At 44.5% G+C, this 18,844-nt stretch overlaps 1 protein-coding gene across 3 annotated transcripts in view; it reads right to left on the bottom strand.

The window, feature by feature from the left end:
• spas (spastin) overlaps window positions 1-18,464 on the bottom strand; it is a 168,213-nt gene extending 149,749 nt beyond the window's left edge. For all 3 annotated transcript variants that reach the window (XR_011390997.1, XM_053799687.2, XM_053799688.2), the window contains exon 1: window positions 17,965-18,464. Coding sequence is in view for 2 of the 3 variants with exons in the window: in XM_053799687.2 (XP_053655662.2) it covers window positions 17,965-18,442 (478 nt within the window). In the remaining variant the exon portion in view is untranslated. The remainder of the gene's footprint in view (window positions 1-17,964) is intronic.
• Window positions 18,465-18,844: the final 380 nt, after the last annotated feature.

The following is an 18,844-nucleotide window of genomic DNA, read 5'->3' as shown; positions in this document are numbered from 1 at the left end:
TCAAGTCAAGGCTTGTTAACCCTTTGAGGGTTTTCGTCGTACTAGTACGTCTTACGCGTAGGGGTTTTTGACGTACTAGTACGCATAAATTCTAGCGGCCTCAAATCTCGCGCGAAAAGGCTGATAGGCCTAGGTGTGAGAGAATGGGTCTGCGTGGTCAGTGTGCGCGGTAGAAAAAAAATCTGGGACCCAGTGGTGCATTGTGGGAATGCCCTCTTAGTAAACAATGTCCACCATGCCTCGCGGTAAGAAGCTCCTCACTCCTCGGCGAATTGGGACACTTTTGTTCCCCAGTGACAGTTCTAATAGTGATGGAAGTGCCAGTGAAGATGAGTTTCGTGGTTTTAGTGAGGTTTTGACCGAAACTAATGACCATAATATCGGTAATAGTGAAGAAAACCCAGACGACCCTCAGCCTTCCACCTCTGGTGCTGGGCCCTCGTGTTCACGTTCAGTTGTTCCAGAACCCAAGAGGAAACTTCTATTTTCCCAAATCCCAGACTCAGATGAGAGCATGGGTGATGATAGTGATAGTGAATATGAACTACAAGCTCTTCAAACTAGTTCCAGTAGTGATAGTGAAGTGCAATATTCCCCAGTGAAGCGTCAGTATATACGACGATATATGCGCTCTGGAAGTGTGCCATATGCTATTCCAAGGGGAAGGAGTGTATCTCGGAGTACATCCCGTGGCTGTACAACAGGAACAGACAGTGAAAATGACGAAGATACTGTTGCAATTGGGATGGAAAATGTGCGTGGTGGTAGTGGTGCCGGCGGTGAGGCACCAGCAGTGGGCCATGCTGCCACCCACGCTGCCACCCACGCCGCTGCCTCAGCTGATCTAGAACAAAGGCCACCATCCCCCACTCCCCCACCACACCAGCCTCCACAACCACAACCTCCACAACCACAACCACCTGTCATTGTCCAGTACCCACCAGCAGACCGCACCTGGGATTGGCAGGAAGCTGTCAATTTTGTTCCAAATCCCCACCAGTTTGATGGCAGCCAAAGTGGAATACGGCCATCTTGTGCACTTGGGAACAATGCCACTGAACTGGAATGTTTCGAGTTATTCTTTGACGAACCACTGATGAAAAGTATTGTCATGGAAAGCAACACATACTACGAGTACACCATGGCAAACACAATACTTTCACCAAAATCACGTCTACACCAATGGAAGGAGGCAACTGTGGCTGAGCTGTATCTTTTCTTTGCCACAATAATGCTTATGCCACATGTGTATAAGCACAAAGTGAAATCATACTGGTCAACAGACCCCCTGATTGCAACACCAGGTTTCAGTGATATAATGCCAGTGAATCGATTTGTGCTAATGTTACGTATGCTTCACTTCTCAGATAAAACCAGGCCTGACAGAACTGACAGGTTATATAAGATTAGGAATGTGTTTGTGTATCTGAAACAGAAATTCAGTACTCATTTTTATCCCTTCAGGAAGCTTGTAATTGACGAGTCTTTGATTCTGTTCAAAGGAAGACTCTCTTTCAAGCAGTACATACCAAGCAAGAGGAAACGCTTTGGTATAAAGTTGTTTGTGCTTTGTGATTGTTACAGTGGTCTGGTATTGGATATTATTGTGTACACTGGAAGTTATACATTGCAAAATACCAGGAAGTTATTGGGCATCTCAGGTGATGTGGTTCGAACAATGATAGAACCATACCTTGGTAAGGGGCATATATTATATACAGATAACTGGTACACAAGCCCCTCACTCAGTGATTTTTTGCGAGTGAACATGACAGATGTGTGTGGCACAGTGCGTGCAAATCGAAAACATATGCCCAGGTTTGATGCTGGCACTCGCAGAGGTGAGGTGCAGGCGTTTGCTGCCAATGACATCATGGCATTTCGGTGGCATGACAAACGAGATGTCACACTGTTGTCATCAATTCACCCTAATGAAATGGCAGACAGTGGCAGGCAGCATAGAGAGAGAAATGAACCCATTCTAAAACCTGCAGCTGTGATTGATTACACCTTCAACATGCGTTCAGTGGACAAATGTGACATGCAGATTGGGTTTGCTGATTGTGTTCGCAAGAGTTATAAGTGGTACATCAAACTGTTTTTCCATCTTCTGGACATTTCCATGCTCAATGCTTATAACATGTATAAGATGAGCACCAGAAACAAACCACAGTACGGCGAATTCTGTTTGTCTGTCATCAGACAAATAGTATTCAAGTACCAAGGAAATGCACCTGCAATTGACCGCCCACCAAATTATCAACAACTACCTGCTCGTCTGAAGCATGGTGATCACTTCCTGGTAAAACTGCCTGCTACTGCTTTGAAGAAAAAGGCTCAGAAGAGGTGTTACGTCTGTTCACATACAAAAAAACGCCCACAACAACGCAGAGACACTCGTTTTATGTGTGAGGAGTGCAAAACTCCACTGTGCATGACACCATGTTTCAAAGAGTTCCACAGGCTGCAGAACTTCTAGAAACATGTCCTGTGACTGTATATGTGTATATAAAATATAGAAAAATAGTAATAAACAACATTTCATATTGTTTGTTTGTGTAAATATTTTCTGTAAACAAAATAATGACAACAGTGTTTACGCCCTTATTGTGTAGTATTGAAAAAGAAATAACTTACAAAATACTGATCATGTTGGCCTCAGAGGCCATAAAAGTTACTCAGAAAAAGAAAACTTGAAAAAAAATTGAAAATAGTACATAAAAAAGTAAATAGAAAAATACCGGGTGACGGCAGTCGGCGATGTTACCATATGTTGTTCAATTTTGGGAAATTTCACACCTCCATATCTCGGTAAGTATTGACGCTAAAATTTTTTTGTTTAGCCTATAATGTTTAGAAAAAAATACTCTATTTTTTCATAAGAAAAAATAATTTTTTTTTTTTTGAAATTTGGCCGACCCTGAGAACGAGTTTCGGAGAGGGCCTGTCGACCCTCAAAGGGTTAAAGCTCTCCACTCAGTGAGACAATCCCACTACGCCTGATCTCAGACCAGGCTGCAGGGACATTGACCCCCAAAACTCTCTCCAGGTATAGTCTTGTTCCACATACAATGTCTTTATACCCATTGTATAACTGTGTAAGAAACTATGTGCAGAACAAACTATTATTCGAATTACATCTCACTGAATGTAGAGCTTTATCAAGCCATGAATTGATAAAGCTCTATACAGAGTGAAGCTCAGTCTTCATAATGTGTCTGCACCCACACACCTCCTGACATTACACTACTGCATCAACTATGATACAATGCTTGCATTAAACAAATACAATAGGCATACATTAATGATATATTACATGGATCTGAATCTCAATTACACATGTGGAAAGAAATTACTATACTGCAAAATGCATAATCATATACAGCCTCTCCTCACTTAGTGACATACTCGTTTACCAACGACTCGGACTTACAATGGGCTCCCTGACCAGTATGTATACCTAAATAATGTATATTAGAGGTAATTTCCTCTATTCTGTTTATATATACCATACGTATATATATACAATGGTACATCCTTAATCCATTCCAGGACCTTGGACTTATACCAAACAGAACGTATATCAAACGAATTTTCTCATAAGAAATACTATAGGGAAAACGATTAATCTATTCCCATGAAAAAAAATCCTATTGTTATTGGCATATTATACACTGAAGGGGTTGTACAAAATAATTTAAACACTGCCTAATGCTAAAATATGTAGTTTTAACACTGGTTAATACTAAAATATGTCGTTTCAACACTGCTTAATACTAAAATATGTAGTTTCAACACTGCTTAATACTAAAATATGTCATTTCAACACTGCTTAATACTAAAATATGTCGTTTCAACACTGCTTAATACTAAAATATGTCGTTTCAACACTGCTTAATACTAAAATACATACATAAATACAAAGAATTATATGAAATAAGTGCAAATTTAACCTCACTTCACTTTGCTGAAAAGAGTTGAGTACCTACTAGGATAGTGCTGAGAAGGGAGGAGGAGGAAATGTTATTGTTTGGAAGGAGAGTCCCCTTCTGTTTTGTCTTTTTTCTATTTGGACCTGGTTGAAGCTCACCAGGTTTGACTTTTACTAAAAATATGTCCAAAGAACTTTGCTTCTGCCTTCTCCTCAGGATGTTTCGAAAATGTGACATTGTCTGGTCATTCCAGACAATGCTATTATAGCTTGTTTGGGCTTTGTTAGGGTGGTACTTCTCTGCAAAATTTTTGACGTCCATCCATTTGGCAAAGATTTCCTTGATTAGTGAAGTAGGGACTTCCTATATCTCCTCTTCTGAGCCTGAAGAGAGTGCATCCATCTTAGTCTTGTGCTCCACTTCTCAAGTTCCTGCAGCTCCTCAGATGTCAGCTCTTCCCTCTGCCCCTCCACTATCTCCTCCACATCATCACTCACATCCAGCCCCATGGACCTGCCCAGAGAGACAATATCCTCCACTACAGACACAGCCTCAAAGCCCTCAAAGCCACTTTCAGCCACTGCTTCTGGCCACAGATTCCTCCAAGCAGAGTTCATTGTTCGGTACGAAACTTCCTGCCAGGCTTTGTCAATGAGAGTTATGCAATGGGTGATAGTAAAGTGATCTTTCCAAAACTCTCTCAGGGTTAACTCTGTGTCAGAGATCACTTCAAAGTACCTCTGGAATAGTGCTTTAGTGTAGAGTTTCTTGAAATTACTGATGATTTGCTGATCCATAGGCTGAATAAGAGGAACCATGTTAGGGGGGAAAAACTTTACAGTGATGAAGTCAAACTCTGGCAGCACATAGTCCTGCAAGCTTGGAGGGTGAGCTGGAGCTTTGTCCATTATGAGGAGGGCCTTCAGAGGCAGGATTTTCTCCTCTAAATAACTTTTTACACTTGGCCCGAACACAACATTAAACCATTCACTGAAATATTCTCTGGTTAACCAAGCCTTACTGTTTGGCCTCCACATCATAGGTAACTGAGTTTTCTAGCATGCAAGTCGCATTTCAAACAAAGGTCGTATACCAAGCAAAAATTTTCGCGTCCAAACAGAACATATACCAAGTTGGACTTATTCCAAAGTGGACGTATACCGAGGTACCACCATATATATATATATATACATACACATAGAGTGGAACCCTGGTTTTCGTCCGGTCCGGCTATCATACAATTCAGTTTTCAACCACTTTTCAGCAAAATTGTCCATGTTTTCGTAAATCCGCTCAGAAATCGTCCGTACCAGACACGTCCACCTACCTGTGGGACACAGGCACTCATACGTTTCTGACTCAGTCTGCCTTTGTTACTCATTCAGTGAACATTACTCCACGCGTTCATCCAAAAATAACGTAGTAATCCACTGTTTTTTTGTGCTTGCAACCAGGGCCGGATTAAGAAGTCTCCGGGCCCTAGGCTATTCAGATTGGCGGGGCCCCTTTGAGCTACGGGTAAGCGAAGTGACCCCTTCCAGCTTGGGGGTGGAGGGGGGGGGTGTCGGTGTGAGCCTGTTTAAGGTCTAATTAAATACATTCTGGCTATTTAGATTAAATTTAATAGGGAAAGTACATCAAGACAACCAAAACCATTTACCAACAGCCATTATAACTATCTTGTTAAATCATGCATTTTAAAGAGAATAAACTCAAGACAGCATAGTATTACTAGATTAGGCTATTAAAGTAGTGACATCATGTACCTATTATATATTCAGCATAACCACTACAGCACTATTATTCCCTTTATAAATCACTGACCATTATTGTTATCATTGCATCATGCGTAAGACTATCTAATCATATAAACTCAAGAAAGTAAAGAATTGTTTATATTCACAGGCACTTCTTAAATAAACTGTTTTCTGGATTTCATATTGGCAAAATCATCAATTATATTCTGAAAATCAATATTTCTTGTTAGATCAGACTCAATGGTCAACAAGGCTAGGTTACACAATTTGTCTTGGCTCATTGTTGAACGGAGCTGGTTTTTCACTCTTTTCAAAACAGAAAATGAACGTTCTCCTTCACAGTTAGTAGCTGGAAGTGTTAGGTAAAGGCGATACACTATGTCAACATTAGGGAAGGTTTCTGAGATACCTGCATTTCTTAAATGTTTCAAAGCAGCTGAGGGTGCACATTTTTCAGGTGGAGCTTTAATCTGATTCATATACCCAGAAAAATGAACTATTTCTTCAACAAATGTGTCCTGAACATCTGCTGAAAGGTGTTGTTGCAACTTTAATGCAGCTTCTCTCAATTCTGCATCTGGCATAGTAGTAATTTTGAACAGAAATCCAAACTTGTCATTGAGATTCTGGTAGATTTCTTTTCTTTTCACCAATTCTGTAATCAGTGAATCCAGAATGACGAAGTATGTAGCTGTCTTACATTTCTTCAGTTAATTTGTCACAGTACAAGTCTAGATAACGTGTAATTACTACAGAAAATTGGAGAGGAATCTCCCATACTCACCCATTAGTGGGAAAACACAGCTGTTCTGATGTAAACAAAGGCGTGTTGAGTGTTGCCATCTATGGTTAGGTTTATTTATTTTTATTTTATTTTATTTCATTATTTATTTTTGTTTTGATTAATTTTTAAAAATCAATTTTACTCTCCAAACAATTGAACTTTTTAGGTAGGGACCCCTTTGCACTTGCACCATGTGCGCAGTCTTGGATGAGCCCCTGAACCCCTTGGACCGCGGGGCCCCCAAATGCGCGGGGCCCTAGGCAAATGCCTAGTTTGCCTATGTGGTAATCCAGCCCTGCTTGCAACTGCTAAATAAGCCACCATGGGGCTAAAGAAAGTTCCAAGTGCCAGAAGGATTTTGAAGGGTTTGAGGCTGACCCTGACAACCCTACACCTGTTGTGGAATCTATTGTGTCTTTGGGGATGTCCATGGGGATGGAGGTGAATGGCCAGGATGTGGAAGAGTTAGTGGATGACCACAGGGAAGAGCTAACCATTGAAGAGCTGCAAGACCTTCATCTGGAACAGCAACAGACCTTAGCTGAGGAAACTGCTTCAGAGGAGGAGGAAGAGAGAGAGGAGAATGTGCCTTCTTTACTGATTAAGGACATTTGTGCAAAGTGGAGCAAGGTGCAAAGTTTTGTGGAGAAATATCACCCTAACAAACCTGTTGCCAGCCGTGTCAGCAACATGTTCAATGACAATGCCATGTCCCATTTTAAGCAAATCTTAAAGAGATGCCAGAAACAGGCCTCTTTGGACAGATTTTTTGTGCAACAGGGGTCCAATGACTCTCTAGCTGGTCCTAGTGCCACCAAAAGACAAAGAAGGGAAGTAACCCCCAGACAAGGCTTTCATGCCTTAAGTCCTTATGGAGATTGATTCTCTTACCAAACAATATCCTCTCCTCCCTCTTCCTTCCTCATCATCTTCCATACACCAACAAGAGTCTTCAATAAAGGTAAAAGTGATGTTAAATGTTCATTTATCCATTTCATTAGTCATTTATATTTATTTCTCATTGTTTTCTGTGTGTAAAACTATAATTATTCTCTATAAAATTTATTTTTTGTTAATATTTTTGGGTGTCTGGAACAGATTAATTAGATTTACATTATTTCTTATGGGAAATATTACTTCAGTTTTCGTACAAATCGGTTTTGGGCCGACCTTCTGGAACGGATTAAAGACGTAAGCCGGGGGTTCCACTGAACATCATGCTGAATAGGTAAAACTTGAGATTTTGGCTTAAACAGCAATTCTCTTTTTGCCAAATATAGTGGACCCCCGCATACCGTTGTCATCACATAACGTTAAATCCGCATACCGATACATTTTATCGCTAAGATTTTGCCTCGCATACCGCTAAAAAACCCGCTCAACGCTATTCGTCCGAGACGCGTCTAATGTGCAGCCTGAGCCAGCCTCACATGTTCCGCCGGTGGCATTGTTTACAAGCCAGCCTCCGCGGTAACATCCAAGCATACAATCGGAACATTTCGTATTATTACAGCGTTTTTGGTGATTTTATCTGCAAAATAAGTGACCATGGGCCCCAAGAAAGCTTCTAGTGCCAACCCTGTGGTAAAAAGGGTGAGAAATATTATCGAAATACTGTGGTACCATGGTCAACTGCTGATGCTGCTGCTGCTGTAGCACTGTTAGCTGCTGCTGCTGCTGTAGCACTGTCTGCTGCTGCTGCTGTACCACCGTCAGCTGCTGCTGCTGCTGCTGCTGCTGTAGTACCGTCTACTGCTGCTGTAGCACCGTCTGCTGCTGCTGTAGCACTGTCAGCTGCTGCTGCTGCTGTAGCACCGTCAGCTGCTGCTGCTGCTGTAGTACCGTCTGCTGCTGCTGTAGCACCGTCTGCTGCTGCCGTAGCATTGTCAGCTGCTGCTGCTGCTGTAGCACCGTCAGCTGCTGCTGCTGCTGTAGTACCGTCTGCTGCTGCTGTAGCACTGTCTGCTGCTGCTGTAGCAGTCAGCTGCTGCTGTAGCACTGTTAGCTGCTGCTGCTGCTGCTGCTGTAGCACTGTCAGCTGCTGCTGCTGCTGTACCACTGTCAGCTGCTGCTGCTGCTGCTGTAGCACCGTCTGCTGCTGCTGCTGCTGTACCACCATCAGCTGCTGCTGCTGTAGTACCATCTGCTGCTGCTGTAGCACCGTCTGCTGCTGCTGTAGCACTGTCAGCTGCTGCTGTAGCACTGTTAGCTGCTGCTGCTGCTGCTGTAGCACTGTCAGCTGCTGCTGCTGCTGCTGCTGTAGCACTGTCAGCTGCTGCTGCTGCTGCTGCTGTAGCACCGTTGTTGGTGTGGCTTCTTGAGAATACCAAGAAACAATTAACCCAAGAGGGTTAGCCACCCAGGATAACCCAAAAAAGTCAGTGTCATCAAAGACTGTCTTAACTTATTTCCATTGGGGTTCTTAATCTTGTCTTCCAGGATGCAACCCACACCAGTCGACTAACACCCAGGTGAACAGGGAATAATGCCTGGAACTAGTGCTCATATTGGTGAATTTAAAGCCAGCAAAGGTTGGTTTGAGAGATTTAAGAATCGTAGTGGCATACACAGTGTGATAAGGCCTGTTCTGGAAGAAAATGCCAAACAGGACCTACAGTACTCAGGAGGAAAAGGCACTCCCAGGACACAGTGTCTCATCAGTCATTGCTGCATCTTCAATAAAGGTAAGTGTCATTTATTCTTCATTTAGTAGAGTAGTACATGCACAATATATACTGTGCATGTACTACTCTACTATTGTGGATGTATCCTTCTCTTTGTGTGTAGGAAAATGTATATTTCATGTGGTAAAATTTTTTTTTCATACTTTTGGGTGTCTTGCACGGATTAATTTGATTTCCATTATTTCTTATGGGGAAAATTCATTCACATAACGATAATTTCGCATAACAATGAGCTCTCATGAACGGATTAATATCGTTATGCGGGGGTCCACTGTACGGCAAGCAAATATTCGTGTATGCAATAATTTTATTGTAAATTATTGTAAACTTGTACAAAATATATTTAGTTGGATTAGGGTAAATTAAGTTGTGCTTGTTATAATAAGGTCAGGTAAGTTTTCTAAGGTTCTTTTGGTACAAAATCATTAATTTTTACATTAACATAAATTAAAAAAATATATATACAGTGGTACCTCAGGGTACGAACAGCTCAAAACTCGAACAATTATGTAAGTGCTTTTGTAAGTGTATTTCTGGGGGTCTGAAATGGATTAATCTAATTTACATTATTCCTCATGGGAACAAATTCATTCTGTATCACCACCTGAACAGCCTTCTGGAACGAATTAAGTTCGTATCCCTAGGTACGACTGTACCTTTAAATGTATAAGAGAAAAATTTAGAAAGGAATTAATTTTAAATGAGTTCTTGCTACCTGACCAATTTTACCTATTTGGCACGACATATTGAGTGAATAGTAAGAAGTGAAGAGTGGTAGGTGAGTGGTACAAGGTGAGTGGTAAGAGGTGAGTGGTAAGAGGTGAGTGGTACAAGGTGAGTGGTAAGAGGTGAGTGGTAAGAGGTGAGTGGTAAGAGGTGAGTGGTAAGAGGTGAGTGGTACAAGGTGAGTGGTACAAGGTGAGTGGTACAAGGTGAGTGGTACAAGGTGAGTGGTAAGAGGTGAGTGGTAAGAGGTGAGTGGTAAGAGGTGAGTGGTAAGAGGTGAGTGGAAAGAGGTGAGTGGTACAAGGTGAGTGGTAAGAGGTGAGTGGTACAAGGTGAGTAGTACGAGGTGAGTGGTACGAGGTGAGTGGTACAAGGTGAGTGGTACGAGGTGAGTGGTAAGAGGTGAGTGGTAAGAGGTGAGTGGTAAGAGGTGAGTGGTAAGAGGTGAGTGGTAAGAGGTGAGCGGTAAGAGGTGAGCGGCAAGAGGTGAGCGGTAAGAGGTGAGTGGTACAAGGTGAGTGGTACAAGGTGAGTGGTACAAGGTGAGTGGTACAAGGTGAGTGGTAAGAGGTGAGTGGTACAAGGTGAGTGGAACAAGGTGAGTGGTAAGAGGTGAGTGGTAAGAGGTGAGTGGTAAGAGGTGAGCGGTAAGAGGTGAGTGGTAAGAGGTGAGTGGTAAGAGGTGAGTGGTAAGAGGTGAGTGGTAAGAGGTGAGCGGTAAGAGGTGAGTGGTAAGAGGTGAGCGGTAAGAGGTGAGTGGTAAGAGGTGAGTGGTAAGAGGTGAGTGGTAAGAGGTGAGTGGTAAGAGGTGAGTGGTAAGAGGTGAGTGGTACAAGGTGAGTGGTACAAGGTGAGTGGTAAGAGGTGAGTGGTACAAGGTGAGTGGTAAGAGGTGAGTGGTACAAGGTGAGTGGTAAGAGGTGAGTGGTAAGAGGTGAGTGGTACAAGGTGAGTGGTACAAGGTGAGTGGTACAAGGTGAGTGGTACAAGGTGAGTGGTACAAGGTGAGTGGTACAAGGTGAGTGGTACAAGGTGAGTGGTACAAGGTGAGTGGTAAGAGGTGAGTGGTACAAGGTGAGTGGTAAGAGGTGAGTGGTACAAGGTGAGTGGTAAGAGGTGAGTGGTAAGAGGTGAGTGGTACAAGGTGAGTGGTAAGAGGTGAGTGGTAAGAGGTGAGTGGTACAAGGTGAGTGGTAAGAGGTGAGTGGTACAAGGTGAGTGGTACAAGGTGAGTGGTACAAGGTGAGTGGTAAGAGGTGAGTGGTACAAGGTGAGTGGTAAGAGGTGAGTGGTACAAGGTGAGTGGTACAAGGTGAGTGGTAAGAGGTGAGTGGTAAGAGGTGAGTGGTACAAGGTGAGTGGTAAGAGGTGAGTGGTACAAGGTGAGTGGTACAAGGTGAGTGGTAAGAGGTGAGTGGTAAGAGGTGAGTGGTACAAGGTGAGTGGTACAAGGTGAGTGGTACAAGGTGAGTGGTACAAGGTGAGTGGTAAGAGGTGAGTGGTAAGAGGTGAGTGGTACAAGGTGAGTGGTAAGAGGTGAGTGGTACAAGGTGAGTGGTAAGAGGTGAGTGGTACAAGGTGAGTGGTACAAGGTGAGTGGTAAGAGGTGAGTGGTAAGAGGTGAGTGGTACAAGGTGAGTGGTAAGAGGTGAGTGGTAAGAGGTGAGTGGTAAGAGGTGAGTGGTAAGAGGTGAGTGGTACAAGGTGAGTGGTAAGAGGTGAGTGGTACAAGGTGAGTGGTACAAGGTGAGTGGTAAGAGGTGAGTGGTACAAGGTGAGTGGTACAAGGTGAGTGGTAAGAGGTGAGTGGTAAGAGGTGAGTGGTACAAGGTGAGTGGTAAGAGGTGAGTGGTAAGAGGTGAGTGGTAAGAGGTGAGTGGTAAGAGGTGAGTGGTAAGAGGTGAGTGGTACAAGGTGAGTGGTACAAGGTGAGTGGTACAAGGTGAGTGGTACAAGGTGAGTGGTAAGAGGTGAGTGGTACAAGGTGAGTGGTAAGAGGTGAGTGGTACAAGGTGAGTGATAAGAGGTGAGTGGTAAGAGGTGAGTGGTAAGAGGTGAGTGGTAAGAGGTGAGTGGTAAGAGGTGAGTGGTAAGAGGTGAGTGGTACAAGGTGAGTGGTAAGAAGTGAGTGGTACAAGGTGAGTGGTAAGAGGTGAGTGGTACAAGGTGAGTGATAAGAGGTGAGTGGTAAGAGGTGAGTGGTACAAGGTGAGTGGTAAGAGGTGAGTGGTACAAGGTGAGTGGTAAGAGGTGAGTGGTACAAGGTGAGTGGTAAGAGGTGAGTGGTACAAGGTGAGTGATAAGAGGTGAGTGGTAAGAGGTGAGTGGTAAGAGGTGAGTGGTAAGAGGTGAGTGGTAAGAGGTGAGTGGTAAGAGGTGAGTGGTAAGAGGTGAGTGGTAAGAGGTGAGTGGTACAAGGTGAGTGATAAGAGGTGAGTGGTAAGAGGTGAGTGGTAAGAGGTGAGTGGTAAGAAGTGAGTGGTAAGAGGTGAGTGGTACAAGGTGAGTGATAAGAGGTGAGTGGTAAGAGGTGAGTGGTAAGAGGTGAGTGATAAGAGGTGAGTGGTAAGAGGTGAGTGGTACAAGGTGAGTGATAAGAGGTGAGTGGTAAGAGGTGAGTGGTAAGAGGTGAGTGATAAGAGGTGAGTGGTAAGAGGTGAGTGGTAAGAGGTGAGTGGTAAGAAGTGAGTGATAAGAGGTGAGTGGTAAGAGGTGAGTGGTAAGAGGTGAGTGGTAAGAGGTGAGTGGTAAGAAGTGAGTGATAAGAGGTGAGTGGTAAGAGGTGAGTGGTACAAGGTGAGTGGTAAGAAGTGAGTGGTAAGAGGTGAGTGGTAAGAGGTGAGTGGTAAGAGGTGAGTGGTAAGAAGTGAGTGATAAGAGGTGAGTGGTAAGAGGTGAGTGGTACAAGGTGAGTGGTAAGAGGTGAGTGGTAAGAGGTGAGTGGTAAGAGGTGAGTGGTAAGAGGTGAGTGGTAAGAAGTGAGTGATAAGAGGTGAGTGGTAAGAGGTGAGTGGTACAAGGTGAGTGGTAAGAGGTGAGTGGTACAAGGTGAGTGGTAAGAAGTGAGTGGTAAGAGGTGAGTGGTAAGAGGTGTGGTACAAGGTGAGTGGTAAGAGGTGAGTGGTACAAGGTGAGTGGTAAGAAGTGAGTGGTAAGAGGTGAGTGGTAAGAGGTGAGTGGTAAGAAGTGAGTGGTACAAGGTGAGTGGTAAGAGGTGAGTGGTAAGAGGTGAGTGGTACAAGGTGAGTGGTAAGAAGTGAGTGGTAAGAGGTGAGTGGTAAGAGGTGAGTGGTAAGAGGTGAGTGGAAAGAGGTGAGTGGTACTAGGTGAGTGGTACGAGGTGAGTGGTAAGAGGTGAGTGGTAAGAGGAGTGGTAAGAGGTGAGTGGTAAGAGGTGAGTGGCAAGAGTGAGTGGTAAGAGGTGAGTGGTAGGTGAGTGGTAAGAGGTGAGTGGTAAGAGGTGAGTGGTAAGAGGTGAGTGGTACAAGGAGTGGTACGAGGTGAGTGGTAAGAGGTGAGTGGTAAGAGGTGAGTGGTACGAGGTGAGTGGTAAGAGGTGAGTGGTAAGAGGTGAGTGATAAGAGGTGAGTGGTAAGAGGTGAGTGGTAAGAAGTGAGTGGTAAGAGGTGAGTGGTAAGAGGTGAGTGGTAAGAGGTGAGTGGTACAAGGTGAGTGGTAAGAAGTGAGTGGTAAGAGGTGAGTGGTAAGAGGTGAGTGGTACAAGGTGAGTGGTAAGAAGTGAGTGATAAGAGGTGAGTGGTAAGAGGTGAGTGGTAAGAGGTGAGTGGTAAGAGGTGAGTGGTACAAGGTGAGTGGTAAGAAGTGAGTGGTAAGAGGTGAGTGGTAAGAGGTGAGTGGTAAGAGGTGAGTGGTAAGAGGTGAGTGGTAAGAGGTGAGTGGTAAGAGGTGAGTGGTAAGAGGTGAGTGGTAAGAGGTGAGTGGTAAGAGGTGAGTGGTAAGAGGTGAGTGGTAAGAGGTGAGTGGTAAGAGGTGAGTGGTAAGAGGTGAGTGGTAAGAGGTGAGTGGTAAGAGGTGAGTGGTAAGAGGTGAGTGGTAAGAGGTGAGTGGTAAGAGGTGAGTGGTAAGAGGTGAGTGGTAAGAGGTGAGTGGTAAGAGGTGAGTGGTAAGAGGTGAGTGGTAAGAGGTGAGTGGTAAGAGGTGAGTGGTAAGAGGTGAGTGGTAAGAGGTGAGTGGTAAGAGGTGAGTGGTAAGAGGTGAGTGGTGAGTGGTAAGAGGTGAGTGGTAAGAGGTGAGTGGTAAGAGGTGAGTGGTACAAGGTGAGTGGTAAGAGGTGAGTGGTAAGGTGAGTGGTACAAGGTGAGTGGTAAGAGGTGAGTGGTAAGAGGTGAGTGAGAGGTGAGTAAGAGGTGAGTGGTAAGAGGTGAGTGGTAAGAGGTGAGTGGTAAGAGGTGAGTGGTACAAGGTGAGTGGTAAGAGGTGAGTGAGAGGTGAGTGGTAAGAGGTGAGTGGTAAGAGGAGTGATAAGAGGTGAGTGGTAAGAGGTGAGTGGTAAGAGGTGAGTGGTACAAGGTGAGTGGTAAGAAGTGAGTGGTAAGAGGTGAGTGGTAAGAGGTGAGTGGTAAGAGGTGAGTGGTAAGAGGTGAGTGGTAAGAGGTGAGTGGTAAGAGGTGAGTGGTAAGAAGTGAGTGGTAAGAAGTGAGTGGTAAGAGGTGAGTGGTAAGAGGTGAGTGGTAAGAGGTGAGTGGTAAGAAGTGAGTGGTAAGAAGTGAGTGGTAAGAGGTGAGTGGTAAGAGGTGAGTGGTAAGAAGTGAGTGGTAAGAGGTGAGTGGTAAGAGGTGAGTGGTAAGAGGTGAGTGGTAAGAGGTGAGTGGTAAGAGGTGAGTGGTACAAGGTGAGTGGTAAGAAGTGAGTGGTACAAGGTGAGTGGTAAGAAGTGAGTGGTACAAGGTGAGTGGTAAGAAGTGAGTGGTAAGAGGTGAGTGGTAAGAAGTGAGTGGTAAGAGGTGAGTGGTAAGAGGTGAGTGGTAAGAGGTGAGTGGTAAGAGGTGAGTGGTAAGAGGTGAGTGGTAAGAAGTGAGTGGTAAGAGGTGAGTGGTAAGAGGTGAGTGGTAAGAGGTGAGTGGTAAGAGGTGAGTGGTAAGAGGTGAGTGGTACAAGGTGAGTGGTAAGAAGTGAGTGGTAAGAGGTGAGTGGTACAAGGTGAGTGGTAAGAGGTGAGTGGTAAGAGGTGAGTGGTAAGAGGTGAGTGGTAAGAGGTGAGTGGTAAGAGGTGAGTGGTAAGAGGTGAGTGGTAAGAGGTGAGTGGTAAGAGGTGAGTGGTAAGAGGTGAGTGGTACAAGGTGAGTGGTAAGAGGTGAGTGGTAAGAGGTGAGTGGTAAGAGGTGAGTGGTAAGAGGTGAGTGGTAAGAGGTGAGTGGTAAGAGGTGAGTGGTAAGAGGTGAGTGGTAAGAAGTGAGTGGTAAGAGGTGAGTGGTAAGAAGTGAGTGGTAAGAGGTGAGTGGTAAGAAGTGAGTGGTAAGAAGTGAGCGGTAAGAAGTGAGTGGTAAGAGGTGAGTGGTAAGAAGTGAGTGGTACAAGGTGAGTGGTAAGAAGTGAGTGGTAAGAGGTGAGTGGTAAGAAGTGAGTGGTAAGAGGTGAGTGTTAAGAGGTGAGTGGTAAGAGGTGAGTGGTACAAGGTGAGTGGTACAAGGTGAGTGGTAAGAAGTGAGTGGTAAGAGGTGAGTGGTAAGAAGTGAGTGGTACAAGGTGAGTGGTACAAGGTGAGTGGTAAGAAGTGTGGTAAGAGGTGAGTGGTAAGAAGTGAGTGGTACAAGGTGAGTGGTAAGAAGTGAGTGGTACAAGGTGAGTGGTAAGAAGTGAGTGGTAAGAGGTGAGTGGTACAAGGTGAGTGGTAAGAGGTGAGTGGTACAAGGTGAGTGGTAAGAAGTGAGTGGTACAAGGTGAGTGTTAAGAAGTGAGTGGTACAAGGTGAGTGGTAAGAAGTGAGTGGTAAGAGGTGAGTGTGAGGTGAGTAAGAAGTGAGTGGTACAGAGTGGTACAAGGTGAGTGAGTGGTAAGAGGTGAGTGGTAAGAAGTGAGTGGTACAAGGTGAGTGGTAAGAAGTGAGTGGTAAGAGGTGAGTGGTAAGAAGTGAGTGGTACAAGGTGAGTGGTAAGAAGTGAGTGGTAAGAGGTGAGTGGTAAGAAGTGAGTGGTACAAGGTGAGTGGTAAGAGGTGAGTGGTAAGAAGTGAGTGGTACAAGGTGAGTGGTAAGAAGTGAGTGGTAAGAGGTGAGTGGTAAGAAGTGAGTGGTAAGAGGTGAGTGGTAAGAGGTGAGTGGTAAGAGGTGAGTGGTAAGAAGTGAGTGGTAAGAGGTGAGTGGTAAGAGGTGAGTGGTAAGAGGTGAGTGGTAAGAAGTGAGTGGTAAGAGGTGAGTGGTAAGAGGTGAGTGGTACAAGGTGAGTGGTAAGAAGTGAGTGGTACAAGGTGAGTGGTACAAGGTGAGTGGTACAAGGTGAGTGGTAAGAGGTGAGTGGTAAGAGGTGAGTGGTAAGAGGTGAGTGGTAAGAGGTGAGTGGTAAGAGGTGAGTGGTACAAGGTGAGTGGTAAGAAGTGAGTGGTACAAGGTGAGTGGTAAGAAGTGAGTGGTAAGAGGTGAGTGGTAAGAGGTGAGTGGTAAGAAGTGAGTGGTACAAGGTGAGTGGTAAGAAGTGAGTGGTACGAGGTGAGAGGTAAGTGAGTGGTAAGAAGTGAGTGTGGTGAGTGGTAAGACGTGAGTGGTAAGAGGTGAGTGGTAAAGGTGAGTGATACAAGGTGAGTGGTAAGAAGTGAGTGGTACAAGGTGAGTGGTACAAGGTGAGTGGTAAGAAGTGAGTGGTACAAGGTGAGTGGTACAAGGTGAGTGGTAAAAGGTGAGTGGTAAAGGTGAGTGGTACAAGTGAGTGGTACAAGGTGAGTGGTATAAGGTGAGTGATAAGAAGTGAGTGGTACAAGGTGAGTGGTACAAGGTGAGTGATAAGAAGTGAGTGGTACAAGGTGAGTGGTATAAGGTGAGTGATAAGAAGTGAGTGGTACAAGGTGAGTGGTATAAGGTGAGTGGTAAGAAGTGAGTGGTACAAGGTGAGTGGTAAGAAGTGAGTGGTACAAGGTGAGTGATAAGAAGTGAGTGGTACAAGGTGAGTGATAAGAAGTGAGTGGTACAAGGTGAGTGGTAAGAAGTGAGTGGTACAAGGTGAGTGGTAAGAAGTGAGTGGTACAAGGTGAGTGGTAAGAAGTGAGTGGTACAAGGTGAGTGGTAAGAAGTGAGTGGTACAAGGTGAGTGGTAAGAAGTGAGTGGTACAAGGTGAGTGGTAAGAAGTGAGTGGTACAAGGTGAGTGGTAAGAAGTGAGTGGTACAAGGTGAGTGGTAAGAAGTGAGTGGTACAAGGTGAGTGATAAGAAGTGAGTGGTATAAGGTGAGTGGTAAGAAGTGAGTGGTACAAGGTGAGTGGTAAGAAGTGAGTGGTACAAGGTGAGTGGTAAGAAGTGAGTGGTACAAGGTGAGTGGTAAGAAGTGAGTGGTACAAGGTGAGTGGTAAGAAGTGAGTGGTACAAGGTGAGTGGTAAGAAGTGAGTGGTACAAGGTGAGTGGTAAGAAGTGAGTGGTACAAGGTGAGTGGTAAGAAGTGAGTGGTACAAGGTGAGTGGTAAGAAGTGAGTGGTACAAGGTGAGTGGTAAGAAGTGAGTGGTACAAGGTGAGTGGTAAGAAGTGAGTGGTACAAGGTGAGTGGTACAAGGTGAGTGGTAAGAAGTGAGTGGTACAAGGTGAGTGGTAAGAAGTGAGTGGTACAAGGTGAGTGGTAAGAAGTGAGTGGTACAAGGTGAGTGGTAAGAAGTGAGTGGTACAAGGTGAGTGGTAAGAAGTGAGTGGTAAGAGGTACAAGGTGAGTGGTAAGAAGTGAGTGGTACGTAAGAAGTGAGTGGTACAAGGTGAGTGGTACAAGGTGAGTGGTAAAAGGTGAGTGGTAAGAAGTGAGTGGTACAAGGTGAGTGGTAAGAAGTGAGTGGTACAAGGTGAGTGGTAAGAAGTGAGTGGTAAGAGGTGAGTGGTACAACAGAGGTGAACAGTAACATGAGAACAATAAATTACTAATGCCTTACCTTCATTCTCCTCATCAATCTTAAGAGCCTTAGAGATATATTCAAAAGCTTTACGATGATGATGTTTCTGTCTGGCCAACAACGGGTCTCCTGGACCCGGGTTACCTGCTGTCTTGGGCGGCATATCTGGTATACACAGGTCTACCTGTATACCTTCCTCTATCTGTCCTGACCCTCCTCCACCTATCCCCACACTATCCAGCTCTGTTATAAGAGTGGTTGTTGCAACTGGAGCTTCTGTCCTCTGGGCTAAATAACTGCCAGCTCGAAACAACGTTTTCAATAATAGGAATATGTGATATAGCACTGAACGAAGGAGATTGAACACTAAAACTACAGGATAGGAGGCTATGTAGAAGTTCTTGGTGTGGACACTTAGATTGGGCGATCTGGAGCTCCTATCATCGCCTTTTTTGGATTTCTTTGGAGACTTGAGAGCGTGTCTCCTCAACGAGTGTGCGCCATCACTGCTGGACATGATGATACTGACGTCACTGCTGCCACACACTGTTTATTATAGTGATGCTGCGCTAACTTGACGCTCCGCACACCATCTCTCACTAACATAAACTTTATTATACTAACTTTATATGTTTATTATAGTGATGCTGCGCTAACTTGACTCTCCGCACACCATCTCTCACTAACATAAACTTTATTATACTAACTTTATATGTTTATTATAGTGATGCTGCGCTAACTTGACGCTCCGCACACCATCTCTCACTAACATAAACTTTATTATACTAACTTTATATGTTTATTATAGTGATGCTGCGCTAACTTGACGCTCCGCACACCATCTCTCACTAACATAAACTTTATTATACTAACTTTATATGTTTATTATAGTGATGCTGCGCTAACTTGACGCTCCATG

The sequence above is a fragment of the Cherax quadricarinatus genome, unplaced genomic scaffold (assembly GCF_038502225.1).
Source record: "Cherax quadricarinatus isolate ZL_2023a unplaced genomic scaffold, ASM3850222v1 Contig3, whole genome shotgun sequence".
Lineage (NCBI taxonomy): Eukaryota > Metazoa > Arthropoda > Malacostraca > Decapoda > Parastacidae > Cherax > Cherax quadricarinatus.
Note: the sequence above shows the minus strand (reverse complement) of the source record. Positions and strands in the feature narration are given on the sequence as shown.